General features: G+C 50.8%; 1 protein-coding gene across 1 annotated transcript in view; it reads right to left on the minus strand.

Annotated features, from left to right (window-relative positions):
- The window catches only part of HCN2 (hyperpolarization activated cyclic nucleotide gated potassium and sodium channel 2), a 47,953-nt gene extending 29,062 nt beyond the window's left edge, over positions 1-18,891 (minus strand). Inside the window, exon 1 of the mRNA XM_072978198.2 lies at positions 17,345-18,891. Coding sequence (XP_072834299.2) covers positions 17,345-18,060 — 716 coding nt within the window. The 5' untranslated portion in view covers positions 18,061-18,891. The remainder of the gene's footprint in view (positions 1-17,344) is intronic.
- Between the last annotated feature and the right edge of the window lie 1,093 nt (positions 18,892-19,984).

Below are 19,984 nucleotides of genomic sequence, written 5' to 3' on the forward strand. Positions count from 1 at the left end.
AAGAAAAAGCGGGCTGTGATCTGTTCCTTAAGGGGGCTCAGCTCCGTTTTGTGGCTCTCGCAAAACCAGTTCGGCCCGGCTTCGGCGAGGCAAATTTTGGAAGCCATCGAACAGATGGGGAAGGCGAGGCCCGGCCTTTTGACGGTCTGGATCTCTGTCTTCAGCTGGCCCGCCGGTTCTTTCCTTCCCTCCTCCTCCTCCTGCGCCAGTGAAGAGCCAAACCTGGCAGGCAGCCGGATCCCAAGGGGGCAGCTGCCAAGGCCGGGCTGCGTCCTTGGAGGGCGGCCAAAGCAACCCCTCACCCCCCCTTGCCCTCCAAAAAAAGGACCCTGATGTCTGCATTTGTCCAGTTCTTCCTCCGGGCAATTTGGAGGGAGAAGCGCAAGGGAGGACAGAAGGCAGGAAATGAAGGCAGGGGTGCGGAGTGGAGGAGAAGGATTTTTTTAAATTGTTGTTTTTAAATTTTTATTAAAACAAAAACAATTACAACAACAAAAATACAAAAAATATTGCTGTTTGAGACTACATTCTAACATGCACCCCATACCGACGGGACCCCATTGAACAATTTTTATTGCAAATTTCCTTTGTAAAATTGTATGGATTGCTTTGCTTTGCTTTGTTTAGAGGCTTTCCCCTTTCCTTTCACTAATACAAATTCAACAAATCTACCCCAAATAGCATAAAAATATTAGAACTTATTTCCCCTTTTTTCATCTGGAGTTCTGTAGTCAATTTATCATTTAATGCGATGTCCCATACTTCACTATACCAATCTTCTAATTTAATATCATTTTTGTCTTTCCAAAACCTAGCTATTAATATTCTAGCACTTGTCATAAAATTGTTGATAAATTCTTTCGAATAATAATCTAAATCTGCTTTGTCAAAAATTGACAATAAAGCAATTTTAGCATTAAATTCGATACCTTTTCCAAATATATCACATGTTTCCTTAAAAATTAGTTTCCAAAATTTCTTAACATTTTTACAATCCCACCACATATGATAATACGTACCAATTTTCTCATCACATTTCCAACAAGCTTTAGGGTATGCTGATTATTGTATTCAATTCTACAGGAGTCAAATACCATCTTAAACAGATTTTAAAAGATTCCTTTATTCTTATCAACATTAATACAGTATTAAAACTCTCATCCTCCACATTTTTATCCAGTCCTCTATTTTAATTTCTGTCTTTAAATCATTTTCCCAAATTAATTTCAAACCTTCTGTTCCCCATTCTTTTTCGTCTTGTTCCAAAATGTTATATATTCTACTTACTACTTCCTTCATCATTAGATCTTTCTGCATATCTTCATGTGATGACAGAAATTGTTCGTACTTAGGGGAAGAGAAGAAAGGGGAGGAAAGGGAAGGGAAAAGGAAGGAAGGAAGGAAGGAAGGAAGGAAGGAAGGAAGGAAAGGAAAAGGAAAGGAAAAGGAAAGGAAAAGGAAGGAGAAAAGGAAAAAGAAGGAAGGAAGGAAGGAAGGAAGGAAGGAAGGAAGGAAGGAAGGAAGGAAGGAAGGAAGGAAGGAACGAAGGAAGGAAGGAAGGAAGGAAGGAAGGAAGGAAGGAAGGAAGGAAGGAAAGGAAAGGAAAGGAAAGGAAAAGGAAGGAGGAAAGGAAAAAGAGGAAAAGGAAAAGGAAGGAAGGAAGGAAGGAAGGAAAAGAAAAAGAAGGAAGGAAGGAAGGAAGGAAGGAAGGAAGGAAGGAAGGAAGGAAGGAAGGAAGGAAGGAAGGAAGGAAAAGGAAGGAAGGAGGAAAGGAAAAAGAGGGAAAGGAAAAGGAAGGAAGGAAGGAAGGAAGGAAGGAAGGAAGGAAGGAAGGAAGGAAGGAAGGAAGGAAGGAAGGAAGGAAGGAAGGAAGGAAGGAAGGAAGGAAGGAAGGAAGGAAGGAAGGAAAGGAAAAGGAAGGAAGGAGGAAAGGAAAGGGAAGGAAGGAAAAGAAAAAGAAGGAAGGAAGGAAGGAGAAAAGGAAGGAAGGAGAAAAGGAAAAAGAAGGAAGGAAGGAAGGAAGGAAGGAAGGAAGGAAGGAAAGGAAAGGAAGGAAGGAAGGAAGGAAGGAAGGAAGGAAGGAAGGAAGGAAGGAAGGAAGGAAGGAGAAAAGAAAGGAAGGAGAAAAGGAAAAGGAAGGAAAGAAAATAAAGGAAGGAAGGAATGGAAAAGGAAGGAAAGGAAAAGGAAGGAAGGAAGGAGAAAAGGAAAAGGAAGCAAGGAAGGAAAGAAAGGAAAAAGAAGCAAGGAAGGGAAAAGGAAGCAAGGAAGAAAGGAAAAGGAAAGAAGGAAGGAAGGAAGCAAACACACAAGTGGAAGCAATCACTAAAAAGAGAGGAGGGGAGTCCAAAGGCAGCCGCCCATTGTGGAAGGCAGGGCAGGATCGAAAGAAGGGAAGAGTAAAGAGATGCCCGACAACGCATTAGCCAAGAAAGGAGTGTTCAAAATGACATTGGTGGCAGAGAGGCCCTGGGGGAAGGCCGGAGGGAAGGAAGAGGGGACTGCAGGCGAGGAGAAGAGAAGCAGGAGGGAAGGGGGGGCTGTTCCAAAAGCCAAGGTCCCCTGGGTTGTGTGTGTGTGTCACACAGGCAGAGGTTGACCGGAGGGACCGGGTGCCAAGATCCAGAGGCCGTCGGCTGGCCACGTTCTCTCTGCAGCCCCTGACCCTCACAGGCATAGAGGGTTCGCGCCACCTTCTCCCCTGACCGTCTTGCTCCCGAAAGGTGCCGAGGCTCCTCTCTAGACAGAGGAAGGAGGACCTCCGGCCGGGCCTGGATTCAGCCTCGGTCTGGTTTGGCCTCTGGCGAGGGCTGAAACGATGGCTCGACAGAAAGGAATGGAATGACAGGGCAGGCGGGGAAAAATCCCACAGAGGGAGTCGAAGCTCAGCTGTCCCAGGATTTATGGCTGACAACCTTGCCCCTACTTGTCTTGTGCTGAAAAAGCTCCCAGGGGCTTGAGCATGTGCAGAGTGCCTTTCCTCAAACAGTGGGGCCGTCAGACCCGGAGGGGAGGCAGCTTCAGATCCAGGACATCTCAGAGGTCTAGAATGATGATTGGGAGGAGGCTAAAACCCAAACGGTCCAATTCTTAACCATCTCTCCCCACCCTCAACTAAGGAACACCCTGAGCTTTTGGGAAGAGGCAGGTTAAAAAAGAGAGAGAGAGAGAGAGAGAGAGAACCATCGTTTGAAAACCAGATTTGTGAACTTTTTTGTGGGTGACTAAATTTTATATTCTGTTTTACTTCTAGTGAGCTTAGGGTGTCGCTGTCTCTATTTCCATCTTGCTCCTTCTTCTGCACCCCCACCCTGTGAGGTAGCTCAGTCCAAAAGAAACAGTGAGCAGTTCCAGGTCCTCCAGCCCATTTTAGGGCCCGGTGCAGACTTGAACCCACCTCTTCCTGAGCCCTAGTCTGAAGCCTCCGAGGCCTTCGGTCTCTCTGCTTCGGCCCCAGGGGGCTTTTGTACTTTGGGAGACAAAGGAGCAAAGAGGAGAATACCGGGAGCCAGAATGGATGGACCCCTAGAAAAACACAGGAAGCACTTAAGAGCCGGATGAATAATGCACAGCCAAAGGCTTTCGCTCTTCCTAGACATCATCTCCAAAGCATTTTGAAAGCAGCCCCAGAGAGGAAAGGAGGTGGGCCAAGTCGGTGCTCGGGGAGGGCGCCTCCAGGAACGTCTCTCGGGGCTTCTCTTCTCCGGAAAACAAAATGGTCCTAACAGCCTGATACAACACCTTGAAGAGGGTGACACTGATTTCACGGTAAGCTTCAGCTCGGGGGCTTTCTGGAGGCTCAATGGATCCCCCATCATGATAAGCTGTGAGGCGCCTGATGTTGGAAATGGGTTCCATTTCCCATCGTCCCCCAACACATGCTCGCCAGGGATGATGGGAAACTGGCAGGAGGGTGGCCATAAATTTCCGGCCATTCCCTTGGGAACAGTCTTGGGTCTCTGTGAGAGAGACTTGGATGGCTGAGGTTCAGCACCAAGGAGAGTTCCCCAGGCTCTGGTCTGTTACATGGAACGGAACGAACATTCCCACACAGGCGCCCAAATATTACCTTCTGAGATGATCGCCATCTTCTTTGGGCAGTCATAAGAGCCAGAAACTTGTGACGTTTCTGTGCTTTGGAAAAAAAAATTGCGATCCTCAGGAAAACTCAGATGATCTGTCTATGCTGAAAGATTGATTCACCCCCCCCCATTGCCACTTTTTGCTTCATCATCTGCTGGGGGGGAGATTTTCCTCAAAGCTGGGTGCTGAAATTTTAACGACTGCCACGATTTTGCTTTTCCCGGCAGACAAATTCTCCCCCTCTTCTCCCACCCCAAGTTCCCGCTCATTCTGCAGCAAATCTGTTATTATTCCTAGCAATCACCTCTTCCTTGGGGAGAGGCGATCAGGGTTGGAGGGGGTGGGTTATAAGAGGCGACAGTCCTGTTTTAAATAATTTTTAAAAGGCCCTTCAGAGGATGGCCTTCCGGCTCTTAATGGGTCAAGAGGAAACCCCGAGATCCTGGGGGAAGCTGCAGGCAGAGCCCCAATTCCTCCGTTAGATCCGCCGTTCAGTTGGGTCCCAAATGCAAGGGCCAAATTTTCAGCCACGGTGCCTTTTCTTGAACGACAATAAAAATAACAGCAAACTGATGGCAACACAAACGTAATTGTGTGAGGAGCAGGAACCACACAAAGGGATACAGAAAACGGTCTACAGGTAAAACAGAATGCAATTGGGCGTCCTGGTCTGGTCTCTCCCAAAAAACAGATACTGGGAACCTCTGACTCACTCTGTGTCTCCCACATTGTTCAGAAACCATGGTGATACATAATAAGAGGACATTTAAACATTTTAAATACAGTAGGATTCCCCATCAATTCCAAGCCTCCATGCAAAAAAACCACTGTTAGTAAACCTGATACACAACATGGTCTCTGGCGCCCTCAAGTGCCCAGTTCTGGAAATTACAGCACAGAAATGCATATTTCTGATTTTTCTTTTCTTTTAAATTTTTTCCAGAGCACAGACAAGGGAAATTGTGGATACTGATCCCATGGACACGGGGATCCTCCTGTACCTCATACAGAGCTCAGCTGAGCTTTGCAGGGCAAAAAATCTTTGCATGGAATTAAGCTGAATGAAGGCTCCCTTTGCATTTAAACAAGGCTAAGCTGCCCTTCGAGTCTCTTGCGCGAGTGAATCCCAAGGGACAGAATCAAGACCCATCTACATGAAGGGCAACTCCATGCCCTCAACGCCTTCTCGGTTCGGACCTGTCAGAAAAAAATGTGGGAGGGAAAAAACATCTCTGAGCCCTTCTAAAATGAACCGAGAAGCAGTAAGAGCCATCAAGCTGACAGCAAAGGATGATGAGACATTTTAAATGCTGTTCCATCAACCGCAGGGGCCCGTTTCCCCCCGCCCACCCCCCACCCCAGCTTCATGGTTTGCTGGTGAACTGAATGCCTGTTAGCTCTCAGCTTGAGCTGTTGGCCTCTCTAAATTGATTCCTTTTTCAAATCACTTGATGTACATTTACTTCCTTACACAGAACAATCATTGTCCTCCTTATTTCTGTTTGTTTTAAACCTATTTTTTAAAAAGCAGCAGAATAACTCAGAGGATGGAGGGAATGGGGAGTTCATGACATTACGGGTGTTAGCCAGTCAGTGCTCCCCATGCTTAGAATCCGCAGTTAAAAGTGAGAACTGTTCAGTGGTAGAGCTCAACCGAGGGAACAAAAGGCATGGTTGAAGGGCTGGATCACACAGAAGAGGTGCTCTCTGGGGCCAATCCTATGATAGGTGCAGAGGCAGTAGGGCATAGAGGTTAGAGTACTGGACTGGGAAGATCCTGCACCTATCCCCTGCTGAGCCCACACAACTCCTTGGTTTCCTTTGTATCAGTCCTCCCAGAGGCCTCCCAGGAGGAAAAACAGATTATGACAGCAAACTGCTGGATAACTCAGAGGTTTAGGCATCTGTCTGTGGAGCCAGAGGCTGGGGGTTCAAATTCCCCACTGCACTTCCCTGACAAGGACTGGACTCAATAACCCCTAGGGTCCCTTCTAGCTCTGTGATTCTAAAATGACTGATACATTAGGACCCCCATATCGGCAGGATCAGTATCCATGGTTTCACTTATCCATAGTCTGAAAATATTAAAAATATTAAAAGGGAAAAAAAATACTGAAACAACTATTTTCATGTGTAATATCAGAACTGGTCACTAGTGGGAACCATGCTTTGAATGCTTGCTACTATAGAATACATAGCATGGCCTCTGGCACCCTCTCATGGCCAGTTCTGGTAATGCATGTAAACAAAACTTTTTCCCCTTTTACCATGCTACCGATACAGTGGTGCCTCCCTTGACGAGGATAATCCGTTCCAGCGAAATCACTGTAGAGCGAAATCCTTGTCAAGTGAAATAAAAAAGCCCACTGAAACGCATTGAAAACCGCTCAATGCGTTCCAATGGGCTAAATACCTCAGCGTCCATTGAAGACCCTCCATAGGGCAGCCATTTTTCGATGCCTGTGCAGCAAAAAATCCATCCTAAAGCACAGCGGGGAGCCATTTTACACAGCAGCTGGCCATTTTGAAACCCGACGATCAGCTATTTTGATCGTCGTAATACGAAGAATCAGTTCCCGAAGCAGGGAACCGATCGTCGGGAAGTGAATTTTGCCCATTAAAACATTGTTTTGCAATCACAAAAGTGATCACAAAAACCTCACCGTCAAGCGGATTCATCGTTTAACAAGGTAATTGTTAAGCAAGGCACAACTGTATAGCATTTGTTATTATCCCACAGTTTTCAGTATCCACAGGGGGTTTGGAACCAATCCCCAGTGGATATGGGGGTCCTACTGTAAATGCAAGCGTATTTGACGGAACATAGCACGTGGGAGTCTCCAAAACAAGACCAACCACTACTGGATGGTGCCACTTTGACCACGCACACACACAAAGCAACCTGAGAATTCTACGTGCATTTTCCGATTCTAACAAACACTCTTAAACGTCTCTTGCCCGGAGCGCTTATTATCGCATCTCTCCTCCCTGAATTTTCCCCTTTCAATTAGATTTAGAGCACTAATAAGATCCACCGGCTTATCCTGCCTCATAATTCCATCTTTGCTCTTACGGCATTCAACATTTCCTTATGGCCTGGTCCAAGGCTTCCCCCACGCTGCCCCCCATCCCCAACATCCAGGGATGATGATGCATAAGCTTGGGGGGGAAACCCAATAATTTAACATCTGTCCCCATTCAAATGATCTTTCGGGGCTGCTTCATCCCAGCCTGAATGAAAACCACAGGCTCTTCGGGCAGGTCCCTGAATCCAACCTGGACATGAACAGATGCCATTTAAAGGTGAATTAATTTTTAATCTTCAGAGTAACAGGCCAGGGTGGGGAGAGGAACAGCAAACATGGATTCCATTACGCTGATCAGATTTTCTAACGGGGCCGTGAAAAAGCTTGACATGAATCCTTTATGATGCTCTGTAATAATACTTTTTAACGGCACAGCACTTTAAAAAAAGATAGATAGATAGATAGATAGATAGATAGATAGATAGATAGATAGATAGATAGATAGATAGATAGATAGATAGATAGATAGATAGATAGATAGATAGATAGATAGATAGATAGATAGATAGATAGATAGATAGATAGACAGACAGATAGACAGACAGATAGATAGATAAAGAGCAGTGCATAGAGACGGTTTCACTGGCTAAGCTGAAATGGCTAAGAACCTGGCTTTTTTCACAAGTTAAACCCGCCTGGCTGAAGGAGGTAAAAAAGTTAATTTGAAAAGCCAATAGCCAGCCTCTGAAAGTAATTACAGTTTTAAATAAGGAAACAAATTTAACTTTACTAGGAGAGAATGGATTCCTGAGAGTAACTAAAATAGTTACTTGTGATTTACTTGAAAAACAAACACACACACACACTTATCACAATACCCCAAGATGCTCGTCGAGGGTCTAAGATGCAATCTTTTCTCATCTACCTAAACATCATCCCGACACCCATCACAAGAAATGAACTACAAATTTTACACTTACTTACTTACTTACTTACTTACTTACTTACTTACTTACTTACTTACTTACTTACTTACTTACTTACTTACTTACTTACTTACTTACTTACTTACTTATTTGATTTATGCCCCGCCTATCTGGCCCGCCGGACCACTCTAGGCGGCTGGACCACTCTATTTTGAGACCACTCTTATTGAGTTACAGCTATAAAAGGTAAAGTGATAACTATCAAAAGTAACAAAGAGCTACAACTCCACCATGTAGTAACCGTAAACTGTAACTATAACAATTATATAGTTACTCCTGTCTAGTTACAACTATAAAAGGCACAGTTATAAGATAACCATAAAAAGTAACTAAAAGTTTCATTTCTGCCATTTAGTAACCCCAAAATATAACTATAAAAATGTTACTGCGATTAAACTACAACTACAAAAGTTACCTTTATACGATAACTATGAAAAGTAACACAAAGTAACAGTTTCGCCACAAAAGAAATGAAAAAGCACATTAAGTCATAGGATCATGGCCAGAATCCTATTGGGCTAATTGCTGCTAATTGCCAAACTGCTGAGCTCCCCTTGCTGATGCAACTGGGCTTGTGCAACGGGGCTGGTGCAACTGGGCAGGACCCGAGACATGCCCTGGAACCACGTCAATTAGCTGCAGTTGACCGCAGCATGTTACAGGAACTTTATGCCAACGTCAAGGAACTTCTGCCCAATGTGACTTTGTTAAAGCTTTCCATGAAGCAGTGGGGAGAGGAGTGGATGGTGGGTCAGACCAAGACTCAGGAGTCCCCACAAACAGAAACCTAGCAGGCAAGAAGCAGCAGCCTAGACCAGCATTTTGCCTGCCGCGTCTTGTTTTTAAACACCCTTTATGGCCCCAATACATGACTTTCCAGATGGCAAGCGTTCCATCCGAGCAAAGCCACAGAGATGACAAAACGAGGAAAGATGACCAAAGATGTTGCCGGTCTGAATTTCAGATCCTCGGAGACATCAGCCGATGCAATGCCAGCTCTCAGAGGCCCGGACAAAGATTCGTCCCACCCTCGAGGTCGGAACAGCAAGGTCAACCAAGGACACACGGCCGTCTGCTCACTCCGACCCCCATCCTCCACCGCCACCTTGGCCGGACACAGGGCGTTTCGCCTCGTTTTCAGATGCATGGCCTGTTCAGAATATTCAACCGGGAAAGTGGCCAGCTGGCTGGCGGAACTGGCCGAGACTAGATCATGGGCCGTGCTCACCGCAAAAGCTGTCGAAACAAATCCGATGCTATTGCCGAAGAGAAAGACTTTAGAAAATTTGCTATTTCTGGAAAAGAGACTCAGGGCCTTCTTGTTCTCTAGATGAGGAGAGAGAGGTCCCTCTCATGATTTCAATAAAGTGTTTTTAAAAGTATTTTTTTTTCTCAAGTGGGAAGCATGAGGGTGGCTGGGTCGGACCTGCGGCTTCGCCTCCCTGCACCCAGTCAGCGTTAATAAAGCCCATGCTTCCTAACACGACAGGCACCCCCACAATGAACCTCACACGGTTTAATCGCCAACAGGAACTTGGCCGTTATTTTCCCAGAAGCGATCTAAGACACCAGGAAATACTAACTTCACCTAGAATTATCTCCTGTGTTTTTTGTTTGTTTGTTTTCCGGCTCCTAAAACGAGCGGGTCCAAAATTCGCATCGGAAGAGCAGGGTTCCAGAGCCTGCACAGAGCGCCACAGAGTCAGTTTCGCGGAGCTGCGGTCGGAAGGGCCGTCGTCTTTTTAATTCCAATCCCGTCTCCATGCCACCTTTCCACAAACCGAAATGGCGCTCTTAAACCACCCCCCCGGCCCACTGTTACCCTCTCAACAACTGACAAAACACAGCCCTGCAAGGTAGGCTTAGCCCCAATGGCCAAAGGCCTTCAAAGGCTGGCATTTTCTCGGGTTCCAAATAACAATTGCCCCATAAGGAACATCGCCCCCCTCATGGTCTGCTCCCGTTCCACTTCCAAGGATACTACAACGGTATAGATAAGAACTCTTAAGAAACTTTGAAAAGATGTTTACCTACAACCCTGTGCTGTGGGAGATCAGAATCGAGATCATCCACACTCTTGGATTTCCAATCACCACTTTCTGGATGCAGGATTCTCTGGAAAATGCCATCCTGCTGGGAAAGGCGGAAGGCAGCAGGAAAAGAGGAACACCCAATGTGAGATGAACTGACTCCATAAAGGAAACCACGACTTTTGAGCTTGCAAGAACCGAGCAGGGCCCTGGAGGACGGGAGGTTTTGGAGAGCCCTCCTTCAGGGGCTCGCCCAAAGTCAGAGGCGACGCCAACACACCCTTTATTTAAGTTTCTAAAAAAAGGTCTCGTGAAAAAGGGGGTGATGAAAACGGGAAGGATCCCCGAATCACAGCCGGAAAGCCCTGCTAAAGACCTCCCCACCCCCCGTGCTTACACCCACCATGAGCATGGAGTTTTTGCAAAAGGTTTGCAAAAGGGATCATGCCGTGCATCGGTCCCCTGAAATCAAGGGACGCCCCGACCCATTCTTTCCTCCTGGGCTTGCCAGTTTCAGAGTGGGGGAATACAAGAGAAGATTGGGGGGGGGGGAGAAAGAGGGTGAGAAAAATGGGTTTTCTTCTCTTCCGCCCCCCTTTCTTTTTCTCCCCCCCCCCACCAGAAGAAATCCACCACCTGAGCAGCCAAAATGACACCCCCCCCCACGAAACCCTGACTTCTTTCTTTGCTCAGCCAGGGGAACGAGCTGCCTTCTGTGCCGGCTCTTCCTCCTACCTTCCCACTCGCTGTCACCTTTCAAGGGTGAAAAGCAGAAGAGCGAGACAGGGAGAGGAGGCGAAAGGGACACGTTGGCTCGGAAAACCCAAAGAAAAGGCCATTTATTTTTCCTCTTTCTCTCCCTCTCCCCAACCTCTTTTTTTTTTCCCCTTCTGAAAAAGGGATTTTTGGGGCCCTTCTGGAACCACCCCGGGAAGAAAGGGGTTTTCTGAGATCTGGAAAAAAAGAGGCAGAGGGTTGGGAATCGAGGCCCACGCGCAGAGCGGTGGAGGAGGGAAGGAGAACCGGCAGCTCGGGTTTTTTAAGACGGTCTCAAACCAGCGTGGTCTCTCCAAGGTGCCCTGTGTTCATTCTGCAAAAAAATAAAAATAAAACAAAAACACCCCACATTTTTTTGAAAAACCACTAGGACGAAAAAGAGTTTCTGATGTGCAATACATTGATTTTTTTTTTCTGGGTGGGAAATGGAAAATAAAGATAGGTTTCTCTCTCTCTCTCTCTTGGGGAATCCTGGCTCCAGTCTCCTCCCTTTTCAAAAAACAAAAGATGTTTTAGTGTTCCGCCATTCAGCTCCCGGGAATCAGATGATTCCCCCTCCCCATGGCCTCTGAAGGGCACCAGGGTCGTCTCCCCATGAAAAATGTCACCTGCCGTAGCACAGCATGCACAGGCCATAACCTTCTCCCTTAAAGATTTCCTGGCCATCTGCAATGTTTTCTGGTTCCTCTCCTCTCTGCCAGAGCCAGCTCAAAAGACGGGCCCTGCCGGACTCAAAACTTTGCCGGCTTGATCTATTTTACTGGTCCCGCAAAAATATCACTAACTCCTGGCTGGTTTTTTAGATGTGGTCCGAGAACCGCAGAGCTCTTTACCCACATTTTATTTTATTTTTTAAAAATGAGCTCCCATTGTTGCTCGAGTGAAATCTCTTCCCCACAACCCTGCGAGGGAGGACAGGCCAGAGGAGAGAAAGAGAAAGACCGGCACATGGTCCACCAGGGCATTTCAACGTGGGAAGAAGGGCCTTGACCCACTGGAGCAGGTTTCAGAGGAAGGCAAGGAGGAGGAGGAGGATCAGGGGACTGGAAACGGGAGCCCTATAGGAAGGAGGAAGAGAGACGGAAAGAACTGGGCAGGTTTGGTCGGAGGGAAAAGAAGGCGGAGGGAGTCAATCCAGCCCTGTCAAGGAGGGCCGGGGGGTGGGTGGGTGATGGGGAGGAATCGAACTCCCAACCTCATGGTGCCAGCATCATCCCAAACATCACGCCTGCTCACCAAAGAAGCATATATTATGCCAAAAAATACTGACTTCTGCTGGAGGAGAGTTCTGCAGAGAAACACCGTGGGCAGCCAGAAAAGTGAAGGGTGTGTGTATGCGTGTGCGTGTGCGTGTGTCCTAGACCAAATTGAGCCTGGAGGCAGAAAGGCTGAAAACGAGGTCGTCATGTTTGGGACAGGTGGCGAGAAAGGCAGGATTCTTGGGGAAACCGAGGCCATCCTGCTGGGAAAGGCAGAAGGGAGCAGGCAAAGAGGAAGGCCGTCATGCAAGATGGGTCAACTCCCTCAAGGAACCACGACTTTTGAGCTTGCAAGAGCTCAGCACGGCCACGGAGGATGGGGTGTTGCGGAGAGTGCTCCTTGCCTGGGGTCGCCAGGAATCGGGAGTGGCTGGACGGCACACCCCGACAACCGCAGCTCGATTTCTGGGGGGGGGGGCTTGGAGCAAAGCCCCATTTCCCCCTGCCCTACTTGCTGCTCTTGTGATGAGGGGGGAATCCAGGTCACCCCCAATCCTAGAAAGCCAAAGTCACTGATCGCACCTGGCCCTGTGCAATCTTAGCATGCTGGAAGTGTTGAGGCACAGCGACAATCCCCCCCCCCCACCTCACCAACCTTTTCCCTTCCCTACATCTCGGCCTCCCAAACACACCAATAATAAAGGCTTCCCTTTCCCAGCACCCTTGCAAACTCAAAAGTCATGGTTTCCTTGAGGGGGTCTCTCCATCTCGCCTTCTTCTTCTCCTGCTGCCTTTCCCAGCCTGATTGTCTCTTCCAGGGAATTCTGCCCAGTATATTTGTTGGGGACACCAGTTCAGGGAGGTCCTGGTGCCCCCCCCAGAGAGAGGCATGGGGGGAAAGTGAGCGAACACCGGGACCCTCTCCAGGGACTCGCCAGCCCCCTTCCAGCAACATTCAACAGCGCTCGGAAAATCAGGCGTTTTCAACCCAAGGATGACTGACTGGGATAATCTGGTTTTGTACTGACAGTGGTAGCTCCAGAATCGTCATTATTCTAAGGCTGATAATAACCACATTCTTAGAACAGCAGAGCTGGACCGGACCCCCAAGGATCATCCAGTCCATCCCCTCTCAAAGGGGGCCTCGTGGGGGATTTGAAGCCTCAGACGCTGCAGCCAGAGAGACCTCCGCCCGACCCCCCCGGAGCTGCCCAGCGTGATCCTCTGGCAATGCCAAATTACGGTAGGCCAAAGGACTACAAAGTCCATGGCCTCACCGTTCCATGCAGGGAGGTTGTTAGGGAAAGGACGTGAGCCACTATGGAGCCCAGCTTCCTCTCTGGAAGCTTCCCTTGCCCGGCGGGGAAGGAAGGGTCCCATTTCCCCCCATACCCGGCTGTATCTGAAGCAGACTTTCGGGGCGGGGGACCCACTTATAACCCTCCACCAAACCCAGAACGGCCGGGATGAATGGAGTGGAATCAATAGGTTTTTTATAAAAAATGGGGAACCACAAAGCCCATCGCCCTGGAGTAAGGAGACTGGGCTTCTCATCTCCGGACCCAACCTCTCAGGCAAGCATCCCCGCCTCCCCCGGGATTCACTTCCAGCCGCTCGACCGTTTTTTTTAACAGGATTTGACAATCCTGAAGGTGGTTTTTACTTCAGAACAAGCGAGGCCCATCAGGATTGGGGCCTCCGCCGGGCGACTCTTCCCCCACCGGAGGTTGACCCCAGCCCCTCTCTCGGAAACCCTTCCCGATTCCAGAGGTTCGCCCCCCCCCCAAGCAGTTCAGGCTTCTTCCTACAAACTTGGATCCTATATGCGTTCAGCCTCCCACGATTCTGCAGAGTCATCTTTCCAAGACATAAAAACACAACCCCAAAACCCATGTTTCAGTTTTTCCTCCACTCACTGCTATTCCTTCCCCCACAAAGCCACCAAAACAAAAAACAAAAAAAACACAAAAAACCAACAACAACAACAACCTGAAATTATTCCAGAAGGGTGAACAGAAACATGACAGCCCTCCCCCCAAACACCCCCACAAAAAAGCCTGGAATCACCTTCCTGGGTCCTTAATTTCACAGCACATGATTCTTCCCTTTCCAGATCCTGAAAATGGAAGTTTGGGGGCAGGTCTACTTGAGGGAAAACCACGAAATGGGGAGAGAATTAAACTTTGGGACAAAGTTACGGAAGAAAAGCACACCATCCCGGGCCCGGATGCAAACGGCGTTCCATCCAAGCCTCCAAGATCTTCAAAGATCCACGTTCTCCCCCCAGCCGTGTCCCTGCGGAGGGGGGAGGCGGCGCAAATGGAGGGGCCCGCGTGGGTGCCGCTGCTTTTGTGACCGATTTTGGGACAGCATTATCCATGTCCAAGCATTTGCAATGGGCCAACCTCCCTTTCATAGACACCTCAAGGGCCGTCCCTCGATCATCTCTCCATCCTTTCTTGTAAAATTGGCATTTCCAGGCCCTTGCGTTGATCCCGCCGGGACGTTATTGCCACGTGGATTTGGCCCATGGAGGGTCCTCGGACTCAGACAACAAAGAGGTCGGAGAGTGCGGAGAGAAAAATGAGTGTTTCCTTCTGGGAAACAGGATCCCAGGGGGTAAAGGGTCAAGTTTCTAGTCCTCAGGTCCAAAGCTTTACCGCTTCCTTCTGAGGTCTTCCTCATGCCTCCCTGAAACTTTCACCATCCCTCTCTCGGAAAGCACCTGACGACACGGAGGTCCTTGCCTCGAATTCGCATCTCTTCCGCCACCTTTTCCCTGCAGTGCAGGAGGAACCCTCTCCAAAATCCACCGCGGAGGGTCCCGAACCTACCACGCATCCTTCGCCACGAGCTCCCTGCGCTAATTACCTCAGGCCACCCGCCAGCCCTTCGTTAGCACAGCACAGGTTGTGGCTGAGAGTGTTTTGTAAACCCTATCAAAGGATTCACCCAGCCGTTCGGGTCACTGTCCTTCAAGGTGGTCCTGAGCCCCTGAATGACCCGTGGGTGACCAGTCCCTCCCTCGCTACCCCCTAAGTGAGGTGGCTAATTGTTGCAGTGATCTCCTTGTTATCGTTGTTCCAGGATAGTTACCCCATCTCTCTCTCTCTCTCTCTCTCTGCCATCCCACGGCCCTATAAGCAAGGGGAACGAGGCCTGTCTGACATCTCCAATCCCTGTTCTGTATCCTTTTCTGGCCTTACTCCAAGGTAGTTACCCCAGACCTTCCCTCGCTTCTGTCTCGCTCAAAACCGACAGACTCCTGTCCCCGTGTTCCCTGCTCTGTCACCCTGGGAATCCATGCCGAGTTTTATTCCGAAGCGTGCAAGGAGACAGCACTGGACTCAAAAGGGCATCTGTGCCTCAGGCAGCTCGGTTAAAGTTCGGAGTAAAACCCAGAATGGGTCTCCCTCTCCCGCAAAAGCAGCCTCCAAGCAGCTGCTCCAGGTCACCCCCACATAATCTTTCCAAGGTAGGGAAAGTGCCCCCCGCTCGCCACATAGTACGGGGGGGGCGCACTGTCCCACCCAACTCTCTTTGCCACTGTCTCAAAAGAGTTACCCCCCATCTCTCCATGAAACACAGCCACCTTTGGGAGAAAAACAGGGCAGAGGACACTGCCTAAATTGCCACAGCACGGCCACTCCGGAAATGCTGCAACCGGTGGTAGTTACCCTGAGTTAGTTACCCCCGATAGATGCCTCTCACTGCCCGACCTCAGAAGTTCCAGTAAGGAGGAGCCTGGTAGTCGATGGCCTTCTCACCACGCCTGTGAGGTAGTCACTTCAACGTCTCTTTATATCTGGGGTAATTACCCCAGCTTTCTCCTCCTTGGTTCCCTTTCCAAAGCCTTTTCTCCCCCCACCCAAAAAATGCGCCCAAGGCCAGCAGAGCAGCCAATGCAAAGGGGAAAATCCAGTCAACGACCCTCTGAGTTAATTACCCTGAGGTAATTGCCTTGAATGCTCCAGCCTTCTCGCCCAGCTTGCCTGAGACAACTCCCACCCAGGTGCCGTTGAGCTGACAGCTGGACAGGAGAGCCACCTGAAGTAATTACCCTGTAATTATTATTAACCCACATATTTTTGCTCTGGCTCCCATTCCCTACACAGGAAATTGCCAGCTGCCCCTGCTCATCCCCCCTGGACTATCTGCCCCAATTCCTGCTCCCTTACCTCCAGTCTGGCCTGACCTCCATGCACAAAACCTACCTCATCCATATCTGTGGTAATTACCCTGAAATAATTGCCTCCCTTCCCTAGGTGCTTTGCCCAGTTTGTCTGAGAGGACCGACCCGGACAGCTCCTTTCTTGCCTCTGCTGAGGGAACGACTCTGATCACTGCCCTGGAATAGCTACCCTGATCTCTTATCTATAACACCACCTGCCTTTTGCTTTATGCCGCTGAATCACCCGTCCCAACTTCTTCAAAGCAACACTTTTTTCAAAACCCTTCCTGGCATTACTGAGGTAATTGTTCCAGGGTAAGCACTCTGTTCCAGGGTAAGCACACAACTCTTGCTTCTCACCCATCCCTTCCCCCCCAAAAAACCTCTTCCACAGGCACAAATATCTCCCTCTCTACTACTAACTACCCCGTGATAACTATCCCGGGAACAAGCAGCTCAGAGGTTGGTACTGCCTGTATGCAACCCCCCAACACACACACACACACACACACACACACACAGGGTGTCCATGGCCTCTTGACACCCTTGCAAAGCCACCAGGAGGAAATCCACCCATCAACTACTGGGGTAATTACCCCCAGAGTGAGCACACCAGAGGTCAATACCTCTCCCGTTTCCATAGACAACACCCTGCCCGCCCGCCCCCCGTGCGCCCTGCCCAGCTCTGGCTCTCTTGGGCCTGAAACCTCTTCCGTGCTTTGCAACATAAAACTACCCTGGAAACAAACTGAGGTAACAGCCCAGGTGTAGGCAGGGACTCCCAGCTTTAGGACCACAAACACAGGCGCAAGATGTCCCCACGCACTTCCTGCTCCCTCCAACCCCCCCCCCCCCCCGGTGCTGCTTCTGGGCCTAACTCCCCGCCTTGGAAACTAAGAGGACCACTACCCTGAGGTAAAAGTGCCCCCGGAGGTCACGACCCCTCTGTCTACGCCTGTCATGCCCTCCCTCCGGTGCTGAAAGCGAGGGTGCCCAGTTCTGGGAGGGCAGCTGCTCCGGGGTAACTGCCTCGGGGTGGGGTAGGGTGAGGTGGGGGGGGAAATCCGCTTGCCTGAAGTCGCTGTAGGGGTGGATGATCCAGGCGCCGGCCGACTTGACGCGCTCCTGCTCGCGCTCCACCGCCTTCTGGGAGCCGAACATCCGCAGCGAGAACTTGTTCACCCCGGGCTGCAGCATGGCGCCCAGCTGGCGCTGCAGGAAGGTGGCCGGGACGCCCCCGACCCCGACCCCGACCCCGGGGGGCAGCCCCTCGCCCGCCCCCGCCCCCGCCCCCTCCCCCTCGCCGGGGGCCGCCCCCCCTTCCTCGGCCGCCTTGGGCGAGCAGGAGGCCGCCCCGTCGCACGAGAAGGAGACCTTGGCCACCGGTGGCGGCGGCGGGGCGGGGGGCGCTGCGGGCGGCGGCGCGGGGGCCGGGGTCGGGGCCGGGGCTGCGCTGTCGCCGTCCCCCCCTTGGCCCCCGCCCGCCCGCCGGCACTCGCCGTTCGAGGAGCCGCCGCCGGGGCCGCCGGGGCCGCCCGCCCGCCGGCCGCCCATGCTGCAGCCCCGCCGCAGCGCCAGCCCCCGACGCCGCCCCGGGGCCGCCCCGGACCCCGACCCCGACGCCGGCCCCGGCGAGGAGGAGGCGGAGGAGGAGGAGGACGAAGAAGAAGAGGGCGCCGCCGCCGCTGCCGCCGCCGAAGGGGCTGCGGCGGAGGATGCTGAGGATGCTGATGCGGCAGTGGCTGCAGAAGCCCCGCCGCCGCCGCCGCCGCCGCCGCCGGTCCGCATGGCGCTGGACGGCGCCGACCCCCTCCCGGCAGAAAGCAGGCAGGCAGTCGAGGCGGAGGGAGAGGGAGGGAGGGAGCCCTGCGCACCCCTGCCTGCTGCCGGTGCCGCAGGGAGGCCGGGGGAGGGGCCGGGGCTCCGTGGGTTGGAGGGAGGGAGGGAAGGAGCCCGGAGGAAGAAGGCGGGAAAGGCAAGGAGAAGGAAGGTCAAGGGGAGGGGAGGGGAGGGGAGGGGGGGACCCCGGGAAGGGAAAGGCAGGAAAGGGCGACGAGGGAGAGGAAGGCCGGAGGAAAGCGACCAGGAACTCCGGAGGAAGGGTCAAGGAAGAGAAGGAGGACTCAAGGGCAAGAAGGAAGGAAGATGATGGATAAAGGGAAGGAGGAAGGGGAGAGGAAGCAAGAAACAAGAAAGGGCCAAGGTCAAGAGAAAGTGGGAAGTGGGGGGGAGCACAAGGAAAGGGGGGAGGAGGGGGAGGAAATAAAGGGAGGGGAAGGGAAAGGGGGCCCTGAAAAGGAAGGAAGGGGGCTGCTTCCTCCTGGTGGCTTTCCGGAGGGAAGGAAATGAGAAGGAAGGGACAAGAGACTGGAGGTTAGGAAGAGGAAGAAAGGGAAGGGGGGGGGGAAAGCAGGAAATAATTATCCTTGCCCAGGAGGGGAAGCAAGACTGGAAGGATCAATCTGCCTGTTTCATCCCTTCCCCCAGCTGGGGCTTTCTGCATGTGCTCAACTACAGGTCCCATCAGCCTCCCTCCCACCCACCCTCTGGCAGGGAGCAGAGAGCCAAGGCCAACCCATGAAAGAGACAGGCCCGGTGACATATCCACATGCCCCTCCCGAAAAATACTCCCCCCCAAAAAAATGATAATATCATGGGATCTAAACGAAGGGACTCCAGGTCCCATCGTCCTCAAAGGGTGGGGGTGCTCATTCATTGCGGGCCAGAACGTAGCAGTGGTTGGGTGGCTCCTGAGAAGGGGTCGATGGATCCACTCTGGGATTTGCTCTGAACATTACTGAAGGTTTCAGAGGGCCTGAGCCAAGCTCTGGTGGTGGTGGAGCTGCTCCAGCATTCCCTGGGACCTTTCCAAAGGCGGCCTCAGATTCAGCACCTTGGGGAGCATCCGTCAAGTTCGGCATGAAACCCAAAGCGGATACCCAATCGGAGCCAGCTGCCTCCGTTCTGACACGATCGCCTCCCTGGCGCCCAATTGCACCCAGTGCAACCCCCAAATTTATGGGCCAAACGATGGGGTTCCCCCCATCATCCCCTGATCTTGCGTCTCCTCTCCAGAACAATGATTGGATGGAGGAGGGGGGGAGTATTAGTGTCACAGCCCATAATACTCAGGTCCTGCGATAGAGACCAGTCTCATTTGAAACACAAATGCGGAGGAGTCTTTCGGAATCTGGAAGGGGGGGTAAGGAGAAAAGATTAGGCTCAGGGCTGATCACATGATAAAAAAATTTTGTGGGAAAACCATCCGCTTTCAGGATAGTGTACAGCGTACATTTTCCTTTGCAGGAGTGAGTGTGGGAGAAACAACAAACCCTCCTGAGGCAGGACGCTCCTTCTTCTCAGCTCTAAATCCCCATTTTACCAACAGAAAAACTGAGAAACGGCCAAACACACCCATCCTGCCAATTTAGGATGATTTTCACATTTCGCCCACCCCCACCCCCGGACAAATCTTTAAGGAAAAGAAAGCCGTGCTATTATTAAGCAGGTCTTGGCAGCTTTCCAGAGGCTTTGGGACTACAATTCCCAGCATTCTTCCCTCACAACTTGTGCTGGGAATTGTAGTCTTGTTACCTCTAAATATCTCACCCCTTTGGGGAAGAAAAATACACATAGTTGGGTGATCACTGCTGCCACCGAGAAGCTCTGGATTCAAATCCTCCCGCTGAGCAATGAGAGGCTCTGGATTCAA

This window comes from Pogona vitticeps, chromosome 7 (assembly GCF_051106095.1).
Source record: "Pogona vitticeps strain Pit_001003342236 chromosome 7, PviZW2.1, whole genome shotgun sequence".
NCBI classification, from domain to species: domain Eukaryota; kingdom Metazoa; phylum Chordata; class Lepidosauria; order Squamata; family Agamidae; genus Pogona; species Pogona vitticeps.